This window comes from Strongylocentrotus purpuratus, unplaced genomic scaffold (assembly GCF_000002235.5).
Source record: "Strongylocentrotus purpuratus isolate Spur 01 unplaced genomic scaffold, Spur_5.0 spur5_scaffold_15, whole genome shotgun sequence".
In the NCBI taxonomy this organism is placed as follows: Eukaryota; Metazoa; Echinodermata; class Echinoidea; order Camarodonta; family Strongylocentrotidae; genus Strongylocentrotus; species Strongylocentrotus purpuratus.
Genome location: NW_022145600.1, coordinates 42,193 through 61,797, shown reverse-complemented (window position 1 = coordinate 61,797; position 19,605 = coordinate 42,193). Strand labels below are relative to the sequence as shown.

Here is a 19,605-nt window from a genome sequence, read left to right as displayed (position 1 = left end):
TAGAAATCTTGTATCGATTCAAACTTACTGGTTAGCATCTTTGAGAGAATGACTTCATTTCAATGGGTTATTTAAATATTTACATCAAATGTGAAATCCTACAGGCAGTACATAAATCGCTTGAAAACTGTCTAGACTGGAGGGGTATTTACCAATTCAAGTTTAAAGGAAATTGATAACTTGGATACAAAAATTGTTGATCGAACTGCTCAAATCTCATAACATATGTTATCAATGGATAAGTGCTTGAAGAGTTTGTATTTACATGTATTGTGCCGATAGTAGATTGTTTTGTACATTGTGTAATGCATTTCATTTTTGTATTACTTCACTTTTATGCAGAAGTGTCCCAATGTCTCAGAAATCCAGTGAGGTTCGTAGGCAGTCAAAAGAGACCATTTCCCAAGTGAAGGATATGAAGGCAGGAAGAGAGAATTCAAGAGGAAGGAACGAAGGAAAGCAAATATCTAGTGATGCTGCAAGAAAGATGGATCCCAAATCCCAAGAGAATAAAACAAAACATGGAGAGGGAGAAGATAAAAGTAAGGAAAAGGTAGCCCAAAGAAGATCTACAGCAAGTAAGGATGCCAAGAGCCATAGGGCAGGTGTAAGGATAGAGGGAAGCAGAGAAAAGAAAACATCATCTGCAGAACAACCAAGACCATCTTCATCAAAGAAGCTAATTGGTGAAAGAGACAAGGAGAAGGTTAGTCAGCGAAAACAGAGTAGCGTAGAGGCACCTGGAGAAAGACTTGATAAGTGTACAGATGATGCTAAGGCAGACTCAAGGAGGATCTCAAGGCAGAGACAAGCCAGAGATAAAACATATGATGGAGAACAGAAGGAGACAAGGATTAGCCAGAAAGATGAAACGGAGGGAAGAAAACAAGAAAACATTGGAGGACATATCCACAAAGTCAGTGAGAATGAAAGGGAAAGCAAGATAATTAGGAGTGAAGAGGCTGCAGCGGGAAGGACTTGTAAAGTTAGTGTTGATAGTAAGGATGGAAGAGCGAGTAGAAACAGTAGGGATGGTAGGGAAAGAAGAGGTGGAAAGGGAAGTCAGGAAAGGAGAGAAGATAGAACACAGAGCAGAAACTCTGGAAGTGCAGACAAGGAAAGGAGAGAAGATAGAACACAGAGCAGAAAATCTGGAAGTACAGACAATTTGGTCCATGTGGAAGAAGAGGATATGCACAAGCCTTCATCTTTGAAAAAGACCAATACCAATGTGAACCAGCAAACAAGAAAGTCAGAAGAAAGAAATGATGAGAATGGAAATATGAAATCTCAGGAGTCTCTACTATCATCATCGAAAGACTCTTCTTATGTCGATCACAGCAGCCGTGACTCTTTGATAGATCAGTTCAATGATAGCTTGTATCTCTCTAGTACCAGTGATCTTTCCTCTAGCTTACCCTTGCCAAATCAACAATCAACACCAGTACTTAATAGAACACTTCCTATGACAAAATCTGAAGTGATACAAGCCAGACTGCCACCGGCAGAAAGAAACTCTCCTCATAGTACCCATCGACTCCTGAGTGCTTCTCGTCGTGATAGCATGGTTTCATTTAGTAGCACATCATCAGGGACATCTTCACGTACGCATCAGAGCTTTGCAACCAGCTCCTTATTTGACTCTACGATAGATGGTTCTATTGAGGAGAGCAGACTAGTCATACCTAGTGGGGTCCTGTTTAGTGGAGATAAAGTCGACCCATCTGTTGCAGAGTATGCTCGGAACCTCACTGGATGTGGAGAAACACAGAACTCTATTGAGAGCAAAATATCTGTAAGTTTGTATCTATCATTATTTAGGATAAGAGAACATTGTTTACATTAAAGTAGATAGACTATCTTCCTAATCCTTTTAATTTTGGTGAAACTCGTAGGAGCTTAGGTAGGGTTTAGGGTTAGGGTTATGACATTATGCATTGTTTGTAAGATTTCGGGCTATAAATGATTGTAATAGAAAAAAGTCTTTGTATGTCAGTTTGGAAGACTATTCATGAAATGTACTTAGAGAAGGATTCCTGACTTCTATGACAATGTCATCACACGAACAGTATTCAACTTTATCTTTGATATATTTTGAAGGTTGGTTTCAGGAACTGAAGGGAACTAAAATTTCAGATAACAAAAATGAACTTTTGAATGATAGAGTGATGAAATAGACCTCAAGACTTCACAAGTAATTGTTTACATGTTGCATTTTCTCTTGGATATTTTTTCTCAAAAAATTAAAGTGATAGTCAACATTTTTTGCCATAAGGGGAGATTTTTTCAGTACATTTTGTTTGTGTTTCTTACCTGGCAGGAGGTGGATCAACAGCTAACTCTAGAGAAAAGGTCACAGAAAAAGACAGCGAAGTTCTACCGCAAACTTCAGGAGAAGGTTTCATCCGAAAACAAGGGTATTGCATCCAAGGTTAAGCAGGAGCTTGCAGAAACCAACCAAAAGATTGAGTTCTTAGAATCAGCTAAGAGACATCTAGAGATATTATATGCTGAACAATGGGGCCTTGACTTCAGCTTGCTCTATTCATTTGCTATCATGTGAGTAACATACATGTCATTAATAGTAAAGTTCAACTTGCTTCATTCTTTTGTTACCATGTGAATGATGTATTAAATAAAAGGGAATTCAGCTTTAGTTTTTAGTCTTTTTCTTCTGAGATTATTATACTAGAGATTTAGACTTCATATTGCTATGAAAAACATGTAGACATATATCTAAACAATTTAATATCCATATTTGTATTGTATTACTCTGTTATATTTATTGTTTGGTTACCAAAGTGTTGAAGAATAGTTATGCATAAGATTATTACAATGAGTAATGTATATTTATAAACCTATAAGATACATGGAGATGGGATCACAAACATTCTTTGTATTTGGTCACAGCTCTGGTGATGAAAAACTAGTCAGGCAAGCAGAGAATCCATTACTGACAATGCACACAATGAGGACCATCACTACTCTACAGGCAGGGGAACCAAAGGGGCTCTTCTCGTACCTCTATGCAAGGTAAGAAACATTCTTTGGTAATACCAACCAACAGGCAGGGGAACCAAAGGGGCTCTTCTCGTATCTATATGCAAGGTAATAAACATTCTTAGGTGTACGTAATACCAAGCTCTCTGGAAATGTCTGCGTTCCATTGGAGTGGACAAGTCCTTAGTTGACCTCATAGAGAGCATGTACAAACAAACCAAATGCTCTGTTATGGTGAATGGAAAGATAACTGAATGGTTTGATGTCATAACTGGGGTAAGACAAGGCTGCCTCCTCTCTCCAAGCCTCTTCAACCTATTCCTGGAATATGTGATGAAGGACATCCAACAACTAGATAGTGGAATACAGATGGGTGACATGCGTATCAACAACATCAGATATGCAGATGACACCACCCTTATGGAACTCGTATTTGAAAACCTCGAAATCTCAACAAATGAATTGGAGAAAGCATGTAGAAGATGGGGTATGAAAATCAATGCAACAAAATGCAAAGTCATGACAGAGGATCAACAAGATATTTCACTTAACAACACCAACATTGAGAAAGTGGAAAAATTTGCCTTTCGGCAGCACAGTTCCATCCATAGAAGAGGACGTGAAGAGACGTACAAGACTGGCTGCTTGGGCATTCGGAAGACTGAAAAGGGCCATCTGGTCCAACCAAGATATTTCTAGGAGACTCAAAGTCAGGATCTACAGAGCACTTATCCTCCCTATTGCCACATATGGAGAAGAATCCTGGACTCTCCGAAAGTCTGATAGAAATAAGTTTGAGGTATTTGAAATGAGGTGTCTCCGGACCATCCTTGGAGTTCACCTAATGGACAAAATAAGGAACGATGCGATCAGGCAGAGACTGAATGTCCCAAGCACCATATGCGAGGAAATAACCAAACATGGCTTGAAATGGTTTGGCCATGTTTTACGCATGCCGCATCACCGCCTACCATACCAAGCATTCCAAAATGACTTTAATGGACGCAGACCACGGGGACGCCCTCCAAAGAGATGGAAGGACCAGGTTCAATGCGATGTGGGAGTATCCACACAAGAGGCAGAGCAACGAGCCCAGGACAGATCAGACTGGAGCATGATTTCTCGCAGGGGAGCAAGGGGACACACCGTTCTATGCACCTAAGTCAAGTCAAGTGAAGTCAAAGTCAAGTCATAGCAACTGCATCACTTTGGCAGTGATAATTCTTAAATGCACAAAGTGGGACTTATAAATATTTAGAGGATCAGTGGATATCTGGGGGTCATTTATATGTGATGACATCGATCATTAGATCAATTGATAACAAGAATGCCGTCATGCTAATCCTACTTGACCTGTCGGCTGCTTTTGACACTATTTCATGATGTACTGCTTCAGAGGTTGAAGGATGATTGTGGAGCAGAGGAAATAGCTCTCTAGTAGTTTCGCTCCTATCTCGGTTCATGAAGGCAAGCTGTCAACATCGATGGTACCCTATCTGAAGAAGCCTCCCTACAATATGGTGTTCCTTAGGGATCAGTCCTTGGACCACTACTTTTCATGTTATACACTGCCCCTCTCAGTGCCTTTGTTTGTCGCCAAAGGTTGGGAGCACACTTCCATACTGACGATACACAACTGTATCTGAGCTTTGATCGGAAAAGCAGAGATTGTGAACAGAATTTTGCCATTGTCATAAATTCTGCTATCATTGAAATTAGACTGTGGATGGTGAGAAATTTCATGAAGTTGAATAGCGATAAGACAGAATATCTCATTTTACGCTCTCCTCCAATGAGAAGTAAGATATCTTCCATGGATGTGTCAGTCGGTCAAGGTTTCTGACCCCCTAGTGAAAGTGAATGCAATCTTGGTGTCTGCTTTGACCAGCATATGAACATGGATAGACATATCTCTCATGTTTGTCAAACCGCCTAATTCCAACTTTGTAGGATTGCTGCGATAAGACCACCCCTTACCCATGCTGCAGCAGAGAGCCTTATCCATTCGCTTATAGCATCGAGATTGGAATTCTGCAACAGCCTGCTTGTTGGCCTTCCAGCTTCATGAATCAGTAAACTTCAAGCAGCTGCATGCTTACTCACAGGAAGAATTACACTGGCTACAGGTTGAGTACAGGATAAAGTTTAAGGTCTTACTGTTGAAAGTTAAATGCTGTCAATGATCAGGCCCACGGATAATGATATGTGACTACTTCTTCTCAAAGTTCCATGTACACGACTGCAAATGTATGGGGATTGTGCCTTCTCTTCAGTTGCTCCATGCCTCTGGAACTCCTTCCTGTTTTTCGCAACACCGACAAGCTAGAAAGCTTTAAACCAGGCCTCAAAACCCATCTATTTAAGCAAATGTGTAGTCCATAACTATTGAAGGAGTGGACGCCTTTGAATGTTTGAAACAGATAAATGGCGCCATACAAGTGCTGTGGATCATCATCATCATCATTTGTACAAGTGCTTCTTAAAAGTGGCTTATTAAAAGTGTCAACCAGATGAAATGGCAATCATCTTGTTTACCTGATAAGGAAGTCTCAACAAAGTTTTACTGATTTTAGTGTTAAGACTCAGCAACATTGTGAGTTGTATTTTCACTACTTATGATAACAGGTTTTGTGACATATCTTTTTCTTTAAATTTTCAGACAAGCACTGCTAGATGGCTACTTGCCTCATTTCTTCTACACCTATCACTACTTTGCTACATCCCAACAACTCCTGGACTTCATCACCAGTCGCTTTATGCTTGCTTGCAAGTAAGTTTGAATTAAGTTTGATCATTTATGGCACTAAATCATTTAACAGTACTGTTGTTGTTAGGCATTTTATACTGAATTCATATTAGAGGCATGTGCATTATTTGATATCTGCGTTCCGATATGAACCAAAGCCTTAAAGGAATTAATACAAAACTGCTACTTATTTGAAACTTTGTAGATAGATGCTTTAGATTGATATGCGCATTTGATAAATGTCCTTTCTGCTGTCAGTTGTTAAGGTTTAACTCCCCCCAATGATTATAAACCAACTTATCAAAGTATTTAGAGCCTATACATACCAATGTTATGCAATTCTTACCGCATACGCTGACCAATAACTTTCAAATTATCCCAGTAACCATGCATAGATGAAGTGAAAAAACAATTGTTGAAACTGTCAAATGACAAAGCAATGGGATGTGATATAATACCGATGAAACTGATTAAGCTGGCAATTTCCAGTATTAATGAACCTTTAACACATGTTATAAATACCTCTATTAGTACTGGATGTGTCCCTATTGTATGGAAAAAGGCAAGAGTAAGTGCTCTACATAAAGGTGGAACAAATGAACCCACAAATTTTAGACCGATATCAATATTGCCAATACTTTCGAAAGTACTAGAACGTATAGTGTTTGATCAGTTATATGACTATCTAAACAGTAATAATCTAATCAATGTATATCAATCTGGCTTCCGGCCACTGCACTCAACAGCCACTGCATTGCTGAATTCGACAGATGAATGGCTGAAAAGCTTTGAACAAGGCAAAGTGGTGTGCTCTGTAATGATAGATTTGAAGAAAGCCTTCGACACAGTTGATTTTGATTCACTAATTGAAAAATTAAAATATTATGGTATTGGACAACACACACTTAATTGGTTTACAAGTTATCTGTATGAGAGATACCAAAAAACCACAGTCCATGGTATATCATCTGAGTTTTAACCTATTCAATCTGGAATTCGACAAGGGTCCATCCTTGGACCTCTTCTCTTTATTATGCACATCAACGATTTACCCTTGATACTAAAAAATTGCAAAATAAATATGTATGCTGATGACACTATTTTATATTATGCTAGTGATGACTTTTCTGAACTGGAAAACAAGGTAAACGAAGATTTAGTAAATGTGAAAAAATGGCTTGATGTCAATAAGTTAAGTTTAAATATAAATAAAACAGAATACATTGTACTAGGAACAAAAAATCGTCTAAAACTAGCTAGTATTACAAATTTGAATATTAACATAGATGGAACCCCTCTGAAAAGAGTTACTACCTGCAAGCATTTAGGAGTGATTGTGGATGAAACTCTATCATGGACAGACCATATTAAATCTGTACAAAAGAAATGTAGTAGTGGATTGTTTATGTTAAAATCAATACGTAATATTGTTGGTAAAGATACATTGAAATTAGTATATAATGCATTGATTTTATCCCACCTCTCCTATTGTGATGTAATATGGGGAAACTGTGGAATGTGCCTACAAAATGATCTCCAAAAAATTCAAAATCGGGCAGCTCGAATAATAAATGATACCCCTTGGGATTCATCGGGAAGCTACAACCTTAATAAAGTTGGATGGGATACGCTTGAACAGAAAAGGAAAGAAATAATTGCTTTAATGACTTTCAAAATACTTAATAAAAAAGCCCCTTCTTATCTAATTGATAAATTTTCATTCAGAGAAAGACCATATAATACGAGAAGTGGCAATCTATGTGTTAAGACAATCCAGCCTAAAACGGATAGTACCAAACGCACATTTGTGTACAGAGGCGCTTGCCTATGGAACTCACTACCACACGAATTGCAAGCTGCACAAACCAAGTACAGTTTCACAACAGGACTTAAAAGAATAATCAATTTATAATCATATACAGTATACTATGCTCAAATATGTCTATGAACTTTCGAATGTTTCCTTCTTATTTTTGATGTGTCCATTTGTGTGTTGTTTGAATTTAAATTGTTGTGTATATATCTGCTCGGGTATTTTTTAATTTCCATATGATGTAATATAGTTTCATTTCATTTTATCCGAAAATGATTAAATAATAGAGTTTTATCTGCTGTGCTTGTTATTTCAATTCACTTTCAAGTGTTCTTTTACTGACTTAAATAAAATAAAATTGTAATCATATCCACAATTGTAATAATGCAGTATCTTGGCCAGCCACATTTTACTTTTTTATATTCTGTATATATCATTTCTGGCAGTTTATATGCACTAGTAACAATTCGTATTACCTATTTTAATTTGAAGTATATGTACAGTACTTTTGTTTGGACACTCATGATTATTGTTATTCATATTAATATACGTTTTCGGCAGTACTATTCTATCGTTATCTCTTTAGATATTTATCTTGATTATTTCTTGTTTGTTTTAAATATGTCATTTGATGCACCATTATCATTTCTATGTTCATTCGATGTATTTACATTGTTTCACACGGCCCCAATGGAAATCAGTCTTGTAACTGTTTGGGCTTTTTTAACCGTGTATAAATAAAGATATCAATTCAATTCAATTCAATTCAATATGCTAGCCTCAAAACCATGTTGAAAGGCCAGCTCAGTAGGTAATCTGGTAGACAGTAACTGATATGATACACTACTATTCAGTGATAGCTGTTTAAGATTAATCATAGTTGTATGAGAAAATCTTTTCTACTAATCCACATCCCAAAAAGCTCTGTTCTCTCCTGTATCAAAATCTATTACTCCTTAACGTGTTCATCATGGTGCACAATATAATGGGAGGTGATGAAAATGCACATCATTTTTTTTAAAGCTAAAACTTGTTTTCAATATATGATTTTGGAAGTATTATAATATTAAAAAATATCCCAATGAGATGTTAACAAAAACCTTACCATGCTTGTAACTTTATGCTCAGAGCTGTGTCTAATTTTCAAGTTGTGTTAAAACAAATTATTATTTCAGGCAAAAGCTGCTAAATGGAGAGGATGATGTGACGATGTCAATCATTGCTAGGACTATAGACATTCTACATGTATGGGTAGAAGGGTTCTTTGATGTGGACTTCAAGCCTTATCCACAGTTTCTACAAGAACTGTTAACATTTGTGTCTGATCAGGTATGGACAATTAAATCAACTTCTGATAAATATGAATAGGTGATTTTTTAAGAGCTAAAGAGTGATATATTTTTTTAGATTTATATGTCCAGATAACCTTATAATCTTGTAAAATCTTCCTGCCTCTGGCTGTCAGACTTAATGGAATGTTTTGTTTCAGGAAGGACTCTAATAAATACTGGAAAATAGACTACAAATTGAATACTTCCTAAAAAGAGATCACAAAATTAAAGGTATATTGATCAATGCAATCAGTTATTAGTATATTGTAATGACTTCTGATTTACCCAGTCAGTTCAAGAATATTTAGTTTTAGCTTTCTTCTTAAATAGGTGATATCTGTTACAGTTGTGAGTATAATGAGATTTGTATCCTTCTGTCCAGATGGTTCCTGTTGAATATCAGAGTAGGTTTTTGCTTCATCTACTAGAGCGTAGGCAACAGGACGCAGTGAATGGGCTAACATCAGTTGCTGCGAGAGTTCAGAATTCAAATGATAGCCTTCCTACAATCAGTAAACCTATGGTAAGTTCGTTATCTTGGCGGAAGGTTGGGGGGGGGGGTAATAATAATTTAATAATAATAATTAATTTTTATATAGCGCTTAATACAAATGTCTATAAGCGCTTTACAAATATATTATTACCCCGGTAATTGGATTCAGTGCTTACCCGCACACAATGTGTGCACAATCTCCACTCCCTGGGGAGCATTCCAGCCAGGCGTTACATGATGCTCAAAAACTGTTTGACCAACAATGACGGTCGCATCCTACCGGGTACCCATTTGACACCTGGGTGGAGAGTAGCAAGTGCAGGTTAATATCTTGCCAAAGGATATTAGTGCCGTGTCGGGATTCGAATGAATTACTCAAATCGAGGGGTACCTTGATTTGAGTAATTCATTATAATTTGCCTCCAGTAATTACTTCACAACTTTTAAGAGCCTTCCTGCAAGAAGTGACCAATATAATGGTACCTCGATCTCCACATACCCATTAAACATGAATGATTCTCCCTTCAAGTGAGATGAATTAGAGACATGAAAAGATGGGTTAAGTAGACAAGTCCTTAGAAATATTGGAATACTAGATGATGATGACGACGCAATGACGACAACGATGATTATGATGATAATGATAAGAAAATTAAAAAAAGTTAAAAATAACAGTGAAGTGAATAAATATATAGCATAATACATGTAGTCAGATGACAAAGCTCTTTACAGATAGTTTGGTTATAGGGTGATAGCTTAAGTATGGAAACCTATCAAGATAGAAATGATGATAATGGGTTTACAATGTGCATGATATGTGTTATACAGTCTCAAAAGTGCTTTAGAGTCTAGAGACTATTTGATAGAAAGAGAAAGATTAGTAGGTCTCAGTCCAGAAGCCCTCTGGTTATATCATTCTATGTGCTATGTATATTGAATAAGGTACATGTGCAATGCCTTGGATCCTATGAAAAAGGTGCTATGTAGATCCCATGAATGATGGTGATCATGTTAACAATTATTATTACTATCCCTTTTGACAGCAGCCCTTACCATGGCAGGTACCTAACAGCTCACAAAGTGAGAAGACCAGTGGTTTCAAGGCAAGTCTTATGGGTTGCTTTATACGCAAACCCAGCAAACAACAGGAATCTTCGGCCTACACCCAAGCACCTCATGCACCTAGAGAAGGCTTCCATATGAGTGACTATACCTCACAAACGATAGCTCATATCCTTACTCTCAACCAACAGGTAACATTAGATGCATGGCCATATGTGTTACCAGTGTCTGTGATATGGTATAATATTGAAGCCCTACAAAAATTGCACTTCAAAATGATCATGAAGTGCCTCAAAAAAGTAAAAATCTTTGAGTGACCGATTTTTACCATACTCATTTTCCCCAGTAGACTAGAGTTTTATAAAAACCATTAGGAAAACAAAAAATGAAATTTCAATTTGCTGAAAGCTGGTTGTGTGTTCTTTACTATTCTTACTATCAAGTTGGCCCTGCATGTTTTTTTTTTTTTTTTTTACTAAATAGTGTATGTTAGTAAAGTTTATTGAGCATGCACATAAGTCAATATGATTGCGTGTGATAAATTGACCAACATTTACAGAATTATGCAACATGCTTCAGACAATTTAAAAATTTACAGCATACCCTAATTTGAACTAATGAACTCGACAGTCAGTATAATTTTTCTAAGAGTATTACTGAATTGATGAATGTGTATGTGTGTCCACATTTGACAATATCTTTTTTCTTATTTTTCTGTCCTATGCTGTTTAGGCCTTATTCATTGAAGTGCATCCAATCCACTTTCTGAATTCTCGCTGCTATAGCATAAGCGTCAAGGACACAGCCAAGTCTCCTTACTCTATACAGCTCCAACCATCACCTTCATCAAGGAATGAGGGTGAAGGAAGTGAGACGAAGAGTCTCTTTACTCAGAAGGTGTTTGAAGGGAAGGAGATTCGAGACCTCTTAGACTTAGGTCAGGTTGTTTCTCATTGGGTCTCAGCAGAAGTGGTGACGTCCTCTTCAGCTAAGGTAAGCCACACATCTTATCTTTGGTATCTCCAGCATAATTATAAAGATAACATTCCAATAGGATGGATTCACAATTAACAGTGCCCCCACCGGCAAGCCGTGACAGGTCAATTTTCTGCTTGCGGGTCGACATCTTTTAACCAGTGAGGCACGGCAGCAAAACAATAGCCACTGAAATTACGAAAGTGGTCTGAAATGAGTAAATTAATTCGATGAGATTGGTTGTTTTGATACCACCGCACATTTCACACTGAATTTGGATGTCAAAACCCACCCACCAATTGATTCTGACTGAAAATTTGGCCTGATTTTAGACAAAAATCTATATAAATGGTAATTTTGGGGGTCAAAAGTGGCCAAAATGACCCAAATATTGTGAGTAGGGCCAATAATAAGAGTCATATATGAGGAATTAGCGCAAAACTTTACCCTGCATATAAAAGCTATTCAAACCTTTCCCACCAAAAATCATGATGAAATCCCATTATCTCATAGGGTATACCGGTATAAGGATGCTATAACCAGCTGATATTTTTGTTGACTTTTTCCCGTAATTCATCATGTGAAATCAACTGAACACTGGTAATGCTAGATGGCGCTGTGGATTGTGAACCAATTTGATTGCAAAGGATCACAAGCATGCAGGCATCATATTATAATACTGTTCAAATGTGTACACATTGTAAGCATACGTGCATGAAAATGTAAGGTACGACAGAGAGAATAGGAATGAAAAGTAGAGATTTTTTTTTACATATCATTTACATACCATTCCCCCCTATTCAACCTGTTTTACAGTACATGCTTGTGTTATATCACAGGTTTAAGCATGAATGTCCATCAGCATAGTGGAGGGTTATATTCTCTTGACTCAGGTGACCTAATGGGTTAAATGTAGTGTAGAACACACAGCAGAATTTAGGGCCTACTCATTTAAAGACTTGAGGTACACTGATTATTTTAACAGAAAGCTCAATTACAACAGATCAAAAGATCAAAACACAAGGGACATCATAAATGAGGAACCAATCAGAAATATAAAAATGGAATAGTACATCATAATGAAAGAACTCAAGGGGGGGGGGGGGGAGAACCAATAGAAGTGAATATAAATGAGAACTAAACAATGGAACCGGAAATGGAATGGAAATGGAACAAGGTATGGCAATTAATGCATGCAATGTGGTGTGTGAAGGTAAAATGTAGAATGGAGGTCAGGAGTTCAAATGGTAATAAGATGCAAATAAAATGTACATCATAGAGTATGAAAAGCAAAATACAAAATAGGCCGACCTATAAGGAAAATTAGGATCGTACAGCAGGATGAGATTTATTGAATGCACAGGGGTAGAAATCAAGCTTTAGAGGCATTGTTAAATTTGTTATATGCACTTTACAAGCACTGGATATTTATATACCAATGTTGTAGGATGTGGTATATCATGTTTGTCTATGAAGATTAAAATGAATTCTGACCCTCATATTTGGAGAGGAACATTTATATGGGAGGTATGGTGTGAGTTTCATAAACATTATTATGGCTTAGGGAATTAATTCTATGATTTTTGTTTCATTTTATTTTAAAGACTCAAGTTGCCCTCTTGAGTAAGTTTGTTTCTACTGCCAAGACCTGCCTTGAACTTCGCAACTTTGCATCTTGTGTTCAGATCCTGGATGGTTTAGACAATGTCCTAGTAAGACAAGTACCGGTAAGTATTGTACATAACCAAATATTACCTTATAGTAAAAAGAAAGTATTAATAAGTAATATATTTTGCTTTAGTAATGTAAACAATGTTTAGGTAAAAAATATCATATTTGATAGACAATTAGAAAATTATTAGACAGAAACATTATTTTTCACTAGTAAAAGGGATGAGAAAGGACTGTATCATTTATCTGAAACAAATTAATGTTCTGAAGCTTTTTTAACATTTGCTCCTATTTATCTCTGTATTAATGTTCAGCCTCATATTACGGGTATCTGTTTTTATTTTAATCAATATGAATTAACAAAGTCATAGTAAAATGGGTACTGTGCATATAAGTATTCTAATATAACTGGTTATGGTTTGTATACCTCTGCTTTAAATCATGCCTGTATTGAATTCATGAAAGGGGATATCTGAGATTCTGCTAGCAGTAGCAGCATATGATGCATTCATGCCTAGGCTTGCTGTAGTCATGATTTGAATAAAGAAAGACAATGTCATCTAGCTGTTTGGAGCCAGAAGTACGTTTACACATACACATAGTTAACCCCGTTCCATCTGGCTCTAAACAGAGCATGCCTCCTTTGTTAGAAAGTTTTGTGAAAGACATGTTAAGATAAGAGGCTGTATCAATCAAATACTTTGTTATCATTATACTCCTTTGAAAAATCCTATGAGAAATATGTGTAAGGAATCTATTCAAAGTTTTTCACGTGAAGAACTATTGTTATCTTTAATTTTCATTTTATTTTATTCCTTACATTTGTTTCTTCCCTCCTAATTAAAATATATAAGAAAATTTTGTAAAGGATATTAAATCAGCATTAAATGTTGATAAACAAGTTGATTCAGATTTAGGTCACACCCAATACATCAAATCATATTCTCAAACATTCTCATAATTAGATTTGAGTCGAAATTTGAGTATATTTCTTCTTTTAAAATATGCACCTTTTGCAGGAGTATATTCATAATTATTTTATTTTTCTTCAGAAAGTCTCGTTTTATATATGTGATAATTCTCCACTACATGTCAAGGGAGTCTCACTGTTTAATTTTCATTCTTATTTTAGGCATGGCGAGACCTGCCTTCTAAGGTAGTGGGGATCTATGAGGATCTAAATGCTTGTAGGGTTCTTCTACAAGGTGATAGTGAATATCTGATGAAGGGGGACAAGACCAGTCCTACTCTCCCTGCTACACTTCTCTTCTTGCTTCATGTGCAGCAGCTAGAGATCGGTGGCTTCCAGCTTACTAATGGCATGTTCAAGTGGACCAAACTTAGGTAAGTAATTTTGGTTCTGAGATTCCAATATTTGTTGAACTATGATCTCACATATATGTCATACAATGATGTGATAACAATGAGTATGCCAACGCTTTATAAAAGATTGCCATTAATCAACAACCACAGAAATGAATCATTAATAATTCCTTGCTTTTTTTCTTGAATTTTCTAGATCAATAGCCAAGCTGGTAGATGGGATTCGGATCTTCCAAGAGACTTCCTATTCCTTTGATGTAGATTCAAGCTTACCAGGACAACTCAAACAACGGATAGAAGAGTTCAGTAGTCAGGATATTCATGTCTTAGCTGCACGTCATAGCTCCAATTATCATCAACTCTCATCAGATAAGGGTCGCAAGTTTACCTCCACATTTCAGAAGATGAGAGCTGGTCTTCACTAGGCAAGCAATCAAAAAGACATAACACTCAGCATCTACATCTAGCCTATGATTAATTAAGATAGAACACTTTGGAAATAGCAACACCTGCAGATAGTTGGCTCACCATCTTACTTTATATCCATTATTCTCAAGAATCCTGGACGTGAATGACTTCTCATCAATAAACCATTTGAAGAAATATAAACATGCAGAAGGTCTTAATACAGTGAGTCGGTAACAAGGAAGCCGTTATTAACCTTCCAAAATCATGCAAATAGCATGACCCAGATCCTGAGAGGTGCTTTCATCTAAGTTAATTTGTTTATTGACTGATACGCAGTTGACTTCAAACTTATACAAGCTTCCTGCTTTCTAGTGATCAATTAATTATTGCCCATACTTGTAATTTTCAATGAATGTCGTCTTTTAGATCTTATCAGATAAGTTAGACTGCTGGTCCATTATTTCTGATTTGTATCTGATTATTAAGTGTAAAACACCATGTTGATATTATAATGACTTTAAGATATATGTTTACATTTGGTGTGTAAAGTGTACTCAAGTTTCATAAACACTATTTTTTACAGGACTTTAAATGTTTGAAAAGCAAAGGTCCCCTATTATAGATACTATCAAAGTGTTCCCTAATATTCCGTTCACATACACGCCTTTTTCTTACGAGTCCTTACGGATCGCACAAATTCACGAATCTTTCACAGATCCTTACGATTTGGCCACTTTTGCGATCAATTTAAGAGTTGCAACGAGTTATTAACGGTTTATTACGTATTATTACGAGTTATTACGACCTGTTTACGTGTTGTTGCAAATAGTTACGAGTTAGCTACGAGTATTCACGAATCCTTAAGATTTTTAGCAAAAAAATAACATCTGAAAATGATGTGTTCGAATTTGCAGCTTTCATACCTCCTCCCAACACGTAAAGTATATGTGTCTATTCATAAAGTACTCGTAACTATACGTAAAATGCTTGTAACAACCCACAACAATCTGTAAAGCCATCATAACACGACCCAAATTAAATCGTAAACAACACATAAGCACTCGTAATAATCTGTAAATTCTCTGTAAACAAATCGTAAACTAACCCTAACAAATTGTTTAAAAAAAATGAAGTGCAGTATACAGGGGCGGATCCACTGGATTTCCCAAAGGGGGGGGGGGGGGAAGTGAAATGTACGAAATTGCAAGCGCGAGGCCTGGGCCCACTTAAAGGCCCAGGAAAAAATGGACCTTAAGGTGCTCTATAGTACATTCTGAATGCATAAACTAAACATTTATGTGAATATTTCTAAGGATTTTTCCTACTATTTTTTTTCTCGGAGGAAGAAGGGGGGGGGGGGGGGTGCGCGCGCCCCCTAGATCCGCCCCTAGTATATGCAGGAGGAGAAGTCACATTGTATTTGAATGTAAGATACAGTGTCATATCAAGTAAACAGCACAACAGCCCCAGGACAGGTCTGATGCTAAACCACCAATTGAGGTAGTTTAACTTGCTTTGACAAAAACGTTCCCTACCTCTATTTATATTTAACAGCTTGCTACTTAACAGGTTTATTGGCAGTGTTATAATCAAGTTGTTTCTATTATCCTGTTTACATGATAATTGTTTATGAATTCATTCATATGGACTATGCTATTTGGGAGCTAATCTAAACAGGCTTGCTCGACCACAAGGTAATCATCATCTTATTCTCTGGGCTTCTTTTGAATGACCAATCGACAATTGATGTGGTGTGAGCATGCATGCAAACAAAATGGCAAATAAAATGAAAATGACGCCCGATTGGCAGTAAGCTACCTCAATCTGTGAATGTGTAGTCTGGTTGTAGGATGCTATTTCAAACAAGTATAGAAATTGGAACCATTGTACATTGTTATAAAGTAAATGACATCTTGAGGTCAGTGGTTGATGATCTGTTATATTAATGTGATTGTCGTGTTTTGGGTGATTTACACGGCGCAATGTGTTGATATACACTTGTTCATCTGGAGGTGACATGTAAATTGTGTAAAATGAACTGTGGATGAAATATTTTTAGATTATCCTAGTTAAAAGGTCATATACTGTGTGATTAATACATGGCATAAATTATTATTCTAAGAAAGATGGAGCATCCAAAACTTTGTGGGATGGAAGTATGGTAATGATAATATGCCCCCTTATGTCATGTCGTCATGTGGGGTTGGCAGTTTGCACCCACCAAATCTCTGTGAGTTTCATGATGACTTTGAAACAAATATTTTGAGGGTTTCACTTGATTTGTGCTTTTTAATTCTGATGAATATTGTTACATCAAGTCTATGAAAGTGTTTCTTACTGTGATGGAGTTAATGTTGACATTTAGTAACCTCATGCCAGCCTGAACACAAAGAATGTATAGACTTTATTAACAAAGGTATAGAAAAACCTATTTGACTGTTTTCTTTGTATGAGGTATTATTTCCAAAATCAAGGATGATTCTGTTTTATCTAAATACTGATCTTTTGATTTCTTTGTTCTGACATTAATAACGATTTGTATGCATTATAATGTTTGAAGCAAAGAGTTATTTTCAATGAAATGTATGATGTGGCCTTGTTGATCCTAACATAATAAATCAGGTGTGTGCAAAATTTGTTGTCACTGATGGGGAGGGGGCCATGGAAGTACTCATTGTCATAGTCTGGTAAAGGGGGGGGGGGGGGGGAGGGGGTATGTCAGGACAGGCCCTACCAAAAAGGCACAATGACTCAAGATGTAGAGCTGAATGGGGTTTTTGGCTGTAGATCTATACAAAATAAAAACAAGTCCAATCAAACCCTAACTCTAGTTGGACTGAAACCTCCTCGTTGCTCAGTGGTACATGAAACACTCCTGAATGCTGTGGTCTACAAAGAATATACCAAACGACCCTCATGATGTCCAATACAGTGTACATGATTTTGCTGATACACCGATCTTTTGAGCTTTCTGTCCAATCATCGGAATATAATTAACCAAATTCAATGAGTACAAGGAAAGGATTTATTAATCAAACAAAATCAAACATACTATTCAGTGAATGCATGAAGCTCTGTGCGCCAAGAGAATTACACTTTGTACCCATTATTAGATTTCCCTTCTTGACATTGAAGTCAAATGAGAGTAAAGAATGCAGGACATGGATGTTTCAGTGTGTGATATTATGCACATGTTCATTGAAACATTTATGACATTTATGTGCATAGTTTATCCTTTTTTGTTTTTGATGAGTAAATGATGTTTTATGTGATAATTTATTTGTTTATGTCACCTTGAAGATCTATAACTTATATCCCAGCCCCCCCCCCCCACTCAGTGTTATTTAGGGTACGCATATGCGTGTTCCCTCCTTTTGAAAACACCCCCTAAGTCTGGTGTGTAAAGTCAATTTTGTGTATGTACGAGCCGGACTTTGGTGCGTGAAAACTACCCCTTTACCGGACATTTTGGTAACACGCATGCGGTCATTCCGACCCCGGAGTGGGGGGCCGGGCTTATATCACCTTGAAGATAAATAACTTATATTTTATGTGACAATTACTTTGTTAATATCACCTTGAAAATATGTAACTTGTGTGCATTCCGTTTCTTGTCATTCCATATGCAAAGATTGTCTAAAAGTGTTCTATTTGCTACGATACATTATGCAAACAATCCACTTATTGAAATTTAATATTTAATGTACTTTCTATTCATGAGGTAAATGATGTTCTTCATAAGATTGCTTTGCATAATTCCAACAGTTGGATTATTTGTGCTTTGTAAATATAGTGTGATGTGCATTGTACTTTTGGGTACCTTTGATATATTGTATACTTTATATTGATGTCTGTGTTGTACAATACAGCCCAGAATAATGTTCAATATTAAGTTTTTTACTTGTACATAATTTATGTATTTAATATGGATATATATTTTTTATTAAAAAAATATTCTCTTGATGTGATATGTGTGTTGTCTTATTTTTATGATATATATATTAACTATACAGTAGGCTTGCGGGTGCACCATGTGAGAGAGAGGGAGGATTGGGGAGTCCTGAAAATGACTCTCAGTAGTCTTTCTTAAAGGAGCTACACAAAGAAAAATTCACTACAACTGATAATTAAAACAAATTACATATGGATGGAAAGATTTTCTCTTGAAAAACATGAATAATTTGCTGATAAATCATATAGATATCATGGAAAGGCGTAAAAAGCAATTTTTCAAGACCCTTCTTAGACCCCCGAACCCCTTGAACGTAAACCAAACACACGAGCTTAGCGAGCTCTGAATAGTGACGTCACACATTGGACAAACAGCTCAGTACCGACCGCTTACCGGAGTCGCGCGTGTATTAGTTTGCAGCTAGCCAGCCGTGTCCCGTGCGTGACGTCACAAATATTGACGCTCTACAAAGGACCGCTGAAGGCAGAAAATCTGGATCTCGAAACTAACATTTTGAGAGTTGATTAATTACTGCGGGCCCCAAACATATTTTGAAGAGGAGAGTTGTTGTATTTGATCAGTAAGGCTTCCCCTTCGCAATGATATGAGTTTTGCATCAATTCAGAACACTTTTGATTCTTCGTGTGTCTACTTTAAGGGTGTGTATAGGCCTGAAAAGGACTGTTGTTGTTTTGAAAAAGACTGTTGGTTATTTTTCTTAACTTATAGTTCTAAGGAGAACTATAGCGCTTGGAGAGGATGGGTGGCGGGATATATTCTGTCTTCTCATTGAACACATATGAGGGAAATTCATATCACATACACTCAATT

The 19,605-nt window shown here is 36.6% G+C and overlaps 1 protein-coding gene across 2 annotated transcripts in view; it reads left to right on the top strand.

Moving 5' to 3' along the window:
• Window positions 1–18,159, top strand: part of LOC584262 — a 34,352-nt gene extending 16,193 nt beyond the window's left edge. Inside the window, exons 7-17 of one of the 2 annotated variants that reach the window (XM_030985284.1) lie at window positions 343–1,795; window positions 2,321–2,559; window positions 2,911–3,033; window positions 5,660–5,770; window positions 8,735–8,888; window positions 9,273–9,413; window positions 10,430–10,636; window positions 11,178–11,438; window positions 13,025–13,147; window positions 14,224–14,435; window positions 14,611–18,159. In XM_030985284.1, the coding sequence (XP_030841144.1) occupies window positions 343–1,795; window positions 2,321–2,559; window positions 2,911–3,033; window positions 5,660–5,770; window positions 8,735–8,888; window positions 9,273–9,413; window positions 10,430–10,636; window positions 11,178–11,438; window positions 13,025–13,147; window positions 14,224–14,435; window positions 14,611–14,839 (3,253 nt within the window). In that variant the 3' untranslated portion in view covers window positions 14,840–18,159. Of the gene's footprint in view, window positions 1–342; window positions 1,796–2,320; window positions 2,560–2,910; window positions 3,034–5,659; window positions 5,771–8,734; window positions 8,889–9,272; window positions 9,414–10,426; window positions 10,637–11,177; window positions 11,439–13,024; window positions 13,148–14,223; window positions 14,436–14,610 lie in introns of both variants that reach the window. The other variant, XM_030985283.1, reaches the window with a different exon arrangement.
• Window positions 18,160–19,605: the final 1,446 nt, after the last annotated feature.